General features: G+C 37.5%; 1 protein-coding gene across 1 annotated transcript in view; it reads left to right on the top strand.

Annotated features, from left to right (window-relative positions):
- Nucleotides 1-8,954, top strand: part of ACSS3 (acyl-CoA synthetase short-chain family member 3) — a 127,631-nt gene that overhangs the window by 28,534 nt on the left and 90,143 nt on the right. The window contains exon 2 of the mRNA XM_004676501.2: nt 444-588. Coding sequence (XP_004676558.1) covers nt 444-588 — 145 coding nt within the window. The remainder of the gene's footprint in view (nt 1-443; nt 589-8,954) is intronic.

Below are 8,954 nucleotides of genomic sequence, written 5' to 3'. Positions count from 1 at the left end.
GCGCCACAAGGGAGGGCCCCTAGTAAGTTTGCTTTTTATAGCAGGTATCCAAATGTCACTCATACATTTACCATTTGCCTTCACAGCAAACAGTTACTGTGCTGCCTTTATCAACAGGTCATTTCATCCAAGTAAAGTAGATTATTTTGTGCCCTATACACTATAGTCTTATCCTAAGCAATAAAATCAACAAAGTTGTCATCTTAAAATGTGAGGTATATTTTTTCTTGTGCACGTCAAAATAAATACATATTTATTAAGATAGAAATGTCACTTCTATATCATTTTAAATATCTAGTTTACAGCCAATACTACCTTGAACAAAATACATGAGAAAACTCTCTTTTAAGGAACAGTTCTGCAAACTAGAAATATAAGAACCTGGAGAAGCAGCCATCTATTTCAAAAAGTCATTCATTTTTTAATTTCCATTTATTTTTCAGGTTTGTAGAAGGAATGCTCAACATTTGTTACAATGCCGTTGATCGGCATATTGAAAATGGGAAAGGAGATAAAATTGCTATCATCTACGACAGTCCTGTTACAAATACTAAAGCAGCTATTACCTACAAAGAAGTCCTAGAGCAGGTAATATCAAAATCTTTCTATATGTTATTTGAATATCATACAGTATTACTTAAGTACATACATTAATATTGAGTAACCATTTTTTAATGTGATGTTTATTTATTAGATAATGTTGGTTTGTACTGTTGTCTGTGTTTGGAAAATATAGTACCCCCTCCCTTTTCAGGTGTTATTGCCATAGCGCAGCCAGAGCCAAAGCACCATTGTATTCCCTCCCCACCATTCTCTGACCTCATTTTTTCCCCTCCCCCTTTGGGTTTCTTAGTCCATAATCTATTTCTGATTTTATCTATTCCTTTGTTTAGCTTTTCTAATTCTATTTACAAGTGACACCAATCTGGTGTTTATCTTTCTCCTCTGACGTACTTCACTTAGCATAACCCCTTCTAACTTTATCCATGGTGCCACAAATTTTATGTGTGTGTTTTTCATTGCTGAGTAGTATTCCATTGTATATACATACCACAACTTTTGAACCCCTCACCCATTTTTGAGCATTTAGATTTTTCCCATATTTTGACTGTTATAACTAGCACTTCTATGAACATGGGAGTGCACGTTTCCTTTTGAACTAATGTTTTTGTATTCCTAGGTAGATACTTAGAGGTGGAATTGTTGGGTCATATGGGTGATCCACTTTTACTCTTTTGAGGAACCTCCATAATTATTGTCCATAAGGGCTGAGCCAGAGTATGTTTCCACCAACAGTGTAGGAAGCTTTCTTTTTCTCCACACCCTTACCAGCATTTGTTGTTTCTTGTCTTTTTCATATGGGCTCATATCAAAACAAGTTTTGACTGGGTTATTTGTTTTATTGACATTGAGTAAACCTTTAATTCTTTTAACTCATTGACATATCTTACTGTGTTTTACTTCTAATACTTGTTAGAAATAAAAATGTGTAAGCTCATTTAGAGTTGTTTCACCCTTAAATGTAACTCCTACAGTCCCAAAAGGTGCTCGTTAGGTAGAGAAAAGTTAGAAAGTCTCTAAGAATAAGGTCAAATCCTCCTCAGCTTTGTGCTTGCCATCCATATTGCTGTAACATTTGTCCAGTTAATTTCTTCAGCTCTTATGTTACTACTGAAGGAAACTGCTAACTTCCTTCCCTTTTACCAATCTCTCCTGGTTATTAAAAAATTATTCTGAGAGAAAGAATCTAGACTCCTGTGATGTAGAAGATACTGTGGAATCTGATCACAGCATTCTGCCAAGCTCCATTTCTTGATATTCTTGACCACAAACAAGATTCCTCTACATCCTAGATGTCCCGTTATCCCCCAGACACTCCTGTCTTTGCTGCCCTGCACAAGCTCCTTTCTCTTCTTATAGTTCTTTCCTGTTGGTGTAGTTTTTAGGTGATTTGTGGCCTTGCGAGGAGAGTTATGAGAATTTTTCTTCTTTTATCATTAGCGTAAATGAGGTTTTAAAAGTAATTGTAAATGTATTTTGATATTGTGATTGTGGAAAAGCTATTTGAACTCCATGGAGACTTTTTTTTTTAAAAAAGAGATTTATTTATTTGTGCATACAGAACTGGAGTACAGGTCAGGGGCTTAGGGACGGCGAGAGGCTTCACCAGAGACAGAGTAGGGAGCAGAACAGGCAGATCTATGAAATACACTGCTGAGGGGAGCAGCGGGAGGGTCAGGAGAGGTCTGCCGGGCCATGTGGTCACCTCCAGGGCAGGCGGGAATCGAACTCATGCGGAAGTGGCGTTAGCTTCTCAGTGCTGTGCTTTAACCCGCTGCGCCACCAGGGAGGTCCTGGAGACTTTTACTTACATAAGATTTTGAGGAGATAATTGTGTGTTCAGGTATCGTCAATATCGATATTTTAGGTGAGATGGATTATAGTTGTGATCAATATCATGTACATGTGAGGATATTTAGCAGCTTCTTTGGCTTTTATTGTGAAATTACACACCTCCCCCAACTGTAATGACCAAATATATTTCAAAACATTCCTAAAAGATCTGTGGGTGTCAGGTTGTCACTGGTTGTGACCCATTAGTTGAACAGCCTGTCACTGTGGAGTTTGAAAGCATTTGCTTTTAAATGACATTTTGAGTCACATTCTCCTGTTTTGCTTTGTCCATTTCAGGCTTCCATTAGTCTTTTTAGAAAGTTTAGTCCACTCTCTCTGGCTTCTGAAATTATATACTTTTGCATTTAGATTATTCTTGTTTAACTATCTAAGAGATTTCAATAAAGGCAGCAGCAGCAAAACAATTACTCTCCAGTCCCGAGTTGCAAACAATCTAAATGTAAAATTAAGTCAATTTTGTTCAGGATGGTTATCAGCCTGTTTGCAATAACAAATCCCATATTTAGCTGATTTTGGTGTAAGTGGAATTCATGAGACAGAAATAATGAAGAAGCAGGCATAAACAATGCAACACCGCAAAGGAGAACAAGAAGCATGGACTTAGGGAGAACTCACAAACTCTCTAGTAACTAAACTTGCTGATGATTCAGTCTCATTCTAGGTTGACAGAGTAGAAGCCAGGTCAGGTTGCCTGCTACACTACGAGAGAGAGGAAGACATGTCTTGTCTTCTTTTGATTTCACCGTAGGTATTAGAGCTTTGCTTCCCTCTAGAACTCATGCTAGGAGAGGTCAGTATGAGGGCGAAGGGAGTTCAAATGCTGGCCAGCAAAGAAAGAACAAAACAAAACAATGCTGCAAATATCCTATCAGGTGCTTTTTGTTGATGGTAAGTGGGAACCGTGTATTTTCAGAGTGAATGCTAAGGACATCGAGGCTAAAAAGCCAATGTGCTTCATTACCAAATGACTTTATGAGTCCTCTAGGATATATTTTTATTATAAGAGATGATATAAGTTTCCTGGTAACCAGTTATACTCCATTTTTCTTTTAGGTTTGCATTTTCAGCTTTTAGGTGATGTTTAGTCTATGACTAAAAACCAGTTGTTGGGACTTGGCCATATATTTCACTAACATTCCAGGCCAAGATATGGGTGCATTTTAATTGGTATGCAAAATTGGAAGCTTCTATAGGTACATTATAAAACTATTAAGTATGTCAACATACTGATTTTGATACATAACTGAACATCAGAATCAAAGGTAAAAGCTTTGGAGAAATCTGAAATAAGAAGAGGAAGATAAGAGTTGTGCTATTCTGACTTTCTATTGTTTTCTTCTCATTACTTACATAAGTATATGTGACATACACATGGTGTGCTTAGAAAGCTTTCTCTTAATTCATCTTGATTTTCTAATATTGAGTCTAGACTCTTAGATCCTTTAGAGGTTCGTATTGGTTCATTGGTTTCAGTTTAGCCTGACATCAAAGTACTTAGGAGGCCTATTTCTCTCACCTGCTGACAGTGTCTGCATTCCAGGCTTTTCTTCTCTAAAGCTTTAAAGGAAGAGCTGTTGGAAAGAGGGAGACATTATCCTCTACTTTGATTACCTGCTACTGCTTCCCTGTGGCCTTTATTTTATTAAGTAGAGAAGACAGAAAGATTTAATGGGTAGTACTATTGAAACAAACAAAAAGAAGTACCTTTGTACTTTACTAGTTTTATCTCCACTATTTCATTTCTACTGGGGGTTCTGGCCAGGTAAAACTTGATAAAGTTTCTTTGCATTTCAAATTTCATTAGTGAACTAACACAATTTTAGCCTAAATTGGTTCCGTGACATGAAAGATCGGAGGGTTTTGCAAAAAGATTTAGCAATAGAGCTTTTCAAACAGCCATCCTTTATGTGGATCTGTGCATTTGAGCAACGCTTCATTAGGATTTTTTTTAGAGTTCTGAGCCTGTTTCAAGATGCACCATTCATTCAACAAATATTTAATTTAAGTCAAGCCCTTTTAGAAACAAGCAAGCAAATTAAATAGACGCATTCCCTAGTTTTTATAAAGATCATGTTATAAAGATTACAGCAGGGGGGTGAGGTTATCTTCTGTGCAAACACAAGAGAAAGCACCCAACTCAGTTTAGGGGTTAATAGAAAGACTTGAGTGAAGAGTCAACACCTAAAATCAGCCCAAACCACCATCAGTGGGAGACTGTGGAGAGGAGAGTCCCAAGTCCCTAAGACAGGCAGACTAGCGCATTTGAGGGTTTTGGAGGGAAGAGCAAACCTAGTGTCTCCAGTATTTCGTGGCTTTAGTATAAAGTAGAGCTCAAGCAGGTAGGGAGCTAGGACTCCAGTGTGCCAGGCACCAAGGATTCTCAAGGGGATGATGGAGTAAAGGAACAATAGCCGATCCTTTCTGCAACCTGTGCTTCTGCAGCTCCTATTCCTGGGCACCACTGCACTGCCCTAAACACACCTGTCCCATCCTGCCTTCTGCAGTCAACTCTCCCGGCATGCTCCTTGCCCCTTTCCAGTCCTTCCAGTCCCGGCATGCTCCTTGCCCACCCTTTACTTGAAATGACTTTTCTTACAGGTATCTTGTGATTCATGGTACTTAGATATTTTTCTCAGTGATATTTTCTCTGGTGATATTAAATATAAATTTTCCAGTTCACTTCTTTTAAGTATTTAGTTAGCTATTCCACAGCATCATTCTTTGCATCTTATTTGTCTCTTAGTGTTTTCTTCTCTTCTGGAATGTACATTCCAGGAGGGTAAGGATTTTTATTTTCCTCACAGAACAGTGGCTGTTGTGTATATGGAAACTATCTGTTGAGTTCTTTATTCATCATTTAGGAAAGGGTGAGTGAAATACCACTTGAGGGTCCCTCCTAGTGGTGCAAAGGGTTAAAGCTCAGCACTGCGAAGCTAGCTGCAGCTGCTTCAGTGCTAGCTAGTCAATTTGCCTGTTCTGCTCCCCACTCTGTCTCTGGTGAATCATCTCACTGCTCCTGCACCTTCAGCCTATACCCCAGTTCTGTGTGCATAAGTAAATAAATCTTAAACAAAAAAAGAAATTTATAAATGACTCAGGCTTTCATTGTTGTAAGAACTTCTGCTCTTTAAACTGCAATGCTAGTAGAACTTACCTCTCCAAATAAACTTTAACTGTTCTAACTTATTTACATTTGGCTTTTTGGTTCAAGATGAGTATTTTTCTCCTTGAACTCTCAACACAACTCTGAAGATGTGCATTCTAAGACATGAATGTGTTTATTGTGTTCTTATTAGCTCTTTTCAAGCAAGTAGCTTCATCAGATCTCAATAATATAAAGGTGTGGGTAAGTTCACATTTGTATGTGAATGTAATATGGTGGAATATTTCCCATTTTTTAGATATCCTTGCTTTGAATTTATTTTCTCTAACTCTGATTTCATTTTGACTTTACATCTGCGTAATAAGTTTGCTTATTTTGTATTCAAACAATTATGAATTTTTATGAAAACTACTTGCTAAATAAGAATGCTACTCCTAGAAAGCATTTGAAAAGTTATAAATATATGTGTACAGAGAAAAGTGATGAAAGCTAACGTGCTAAATTTTCATGGTTGAATTCAAACAGTAATGTCCATTACCCTACTACAGGCAATTTTTCAAAAGGTAATTATGGCCATGATTAAAATTATTTAGTTTGATAATTTAAAGGAATAAATTACTCTGAAATCCAGAACCATGGCCTATGAGAAGTTCTCCCTCCAGCTTCTATTCTTTTTTTTAGGATGCTCTCTTTACTGTAAATTCAGTTTTCTCAGAAATGGGTCAGGGTAAGATCATCTGCTATTCCTGTGTTACCTCATCAGTATTCCCTTAAGAAAAAATTCAAAATACAAAAGTCAGAAAAAAATATATAAATTTAGCCCTGACAGTGAGTGCTGATTGAGGGGAAATGATACAACAGTGCCTATGATTGGTTTTCTTTCCTTAAGTCTCTTAAATAAGCAATAAAAACATCATCCATATTGTAGTCAGCATGGCTGAGCCGTCTGTCTCTGTAAGGTAAATGCCTTTGTACATGCTGGGTAAATACGTGAATGATGCTCTTACGGGAGGGAACTTACTGTGGCTCATGTTTTACTTGGCATGCCACATTTTAAACTTTCCTTGAAAGGTGTAATATGCATTCAGATTAGCACACAAAACATAAATACTAAGCTTGTTATATTTTCATAAACAGAACACACCCTGTTATCAGAACGAGAAACAGACTATTCCCATCCTAGCAGAAACCCTTAATCCTTTATCATACCTCTTTGAATCATTTCCTCTCCCCCAACACTCTTGTGATTGTATCCAGATGTCTAAATACTACACAAGATGGAGTTCACCTGCTTTTGAACTTTGTATAAATTGAATAATACAAGGTACTTTTGTGTGTGTGTGTTTTCACTTTTCCATTCAAACTTTTGTTTATGAAATTATTTTATTTCATTAGAAGAAGTTGTAGTATATTCATATGAGTAGTGACCAGTTTGGGGCAATTACTGACAATGTTGCAAAAATATGTTTGTGCACAGATTTTGGTGACAAATGTTGTATTGGGAATGTGCTTAGGACAGATAAGACTGATTTATGAGGTATGGACACGTTCAGCTTGAGTAAATAATGCCAAGCAGTTTGCCAGCGTAGTTGTATCAATTTATATCACACTTGCTCTCTATGACAATGCCTACTTATCAGCATTTGGTATTGCCCATAATACCAAGTCTTTTTAATTGGACCTTACTGGTGAATATAGATAGCATTATGATTTGAGCTTGCTCTTACTTAATAAGTAATGAATTTGAGCTCCTTTTCTTGGGTTTATTGGACATTTCATATTTCCTTTTGCCCTTTGATTTTTTTTTTTTTAAAGATTTATTTATTTATTCGTACAGAGCTGGGGTACAGGCCAGAGATGCGGAGGGTGAGAGGATTCACCAGAGACAGAGCGGGAAGCAGAACAGGCAGATCTTCGAAGTACACTGCTGAGGGGAGCAGCGGGCGGGTCAGGAGAGGTCTGCCACGCCATGTGGTCCCCTCCGGGGCAGGCGGGAATCGAACTCATGTGGAAGTGGCTTTAGTTTCTTAGTGCTGTGCTTTAACCCACTGCGCCACCAGGGAGGACCAAGCCCTTTGATTTTTTTATATTGCATCATTACCATGTTAGCAAACTTTGGGGGAAGACGTTCTCATAATTAAAGGGGTTAGCTTACCACATCTGAACATCTAAAGAGAAAATGATGAAGGGTCTTTAATACTAATGTTGATGAAATCTAAGCTCAGAAGGCATTCTCCCCTGTTCCAAAAATGAAAAAAGTTGTACTCTACTAAACTGTTATTAGTTTATTCTTTGGAATTGGAAGTGCCCTCTGCTAGTTTATCTTAAAACAGAAAGCATGTGCCTAGGTGTTTATTTTAAAACTGTAGATGATTGACTAAAGATGTTGGTGTACTAGGCCTTTTATTTAATTAACAACAGTATGCTTAATTATGTTGATTTTGTGTGGTCTGGCACAAACTTATTTTCACTTAGGCCTCATATTTTTGTGGACTCTTATGCAATGCAAAGTTATATATTGTGTTTTCACAAAAACATTTAGATTGCTTTTGAAATTGAAGATGTGCCTCCACCAACAACCGATTTACATTTTTATTGAAATTATAACTGTAACTTTGCTTTGAATAACAAATTAATAAAATTTAAGTTAGATTCTGGAATATATAAAGAAAATAAGTATCAGAACAATTTAATCTAGTATAGAAAACTATTTAATGATAATTTTCACAACCCCCAAAATAGCAGCAATACAATCAACCCTTTTGAATTTTCTAAGACAGGATTTCCTAACATTATGTTGCTTCCTGAATCAAGCTTACTGTTTGAAATATAAACTTACTTCTTTTGATTTGAAAAATATACTGGTTCATTTTACCTTGCTTATCTGTGTATCTGCTTATCTGAGTACACCTGCTTATTAGTGCACCACTGACTAGAGCAAAATCTTCTCTAGGATGAAGTTATATTTTATTTATTCCACATTTGTTTCTTATTTTGTATTTCTGGCCTACACCTCCTCTGTTTCTAAAACAACTGATTCAGACTGTTACAGGCCAGTGACCTGCAGATGCCTTACTTGTTCCCCATCATGTGCTTTATTTTTATGCAGTGTTCCAAGGCAAGTTTTCTGTATAATTTTAAGTAGAACTGTAGGAAAAGTGGATTATTTGTTACAATGACTTAGCTCTCTTCCAAAAAAAAACTAGTTGGGGGTCCTCCCTGGTGGCGCAATGGGTTAAGACGCAGCACTGCAAACTAACTGCAGCCACTTCAATGTGAGTTCTATCCCTGACCTGGAGGTGACCCACGGGGCGTGGCAGACCTCTCCTGACCCGCCCGCTGCTCCCCTCAGCAGTGTACTTCATCCATCTGCCTATTCTGCTCCCCATTCTGTCTCTGGTGAATCCTCTCCCCACCCCTGCACTTCTGGCCTGTA

This window comes from Condylura cristata, unplaced genomic scaffold (genome assembly GCF_000260355.1).
Source record: "Condylura cristata isolate star-nosed mole 26May11 unplaced genomic scaffold, ConCri1.0 scaffold00004, whole genome shotgun sequence".
Classification (NCBI taxonomy): domain Eukaryota; kingdom Metazoa; phylum Chordata; class Mammalia; order Eulipotyphla; family Talpidae; genus Condylura; species Condylura cristata.
The sequence above is the reverse complement of the archived record's forward strand: the minus strand, read 5'-3'. Positions and strand labels throughout refer to the sequence as shown.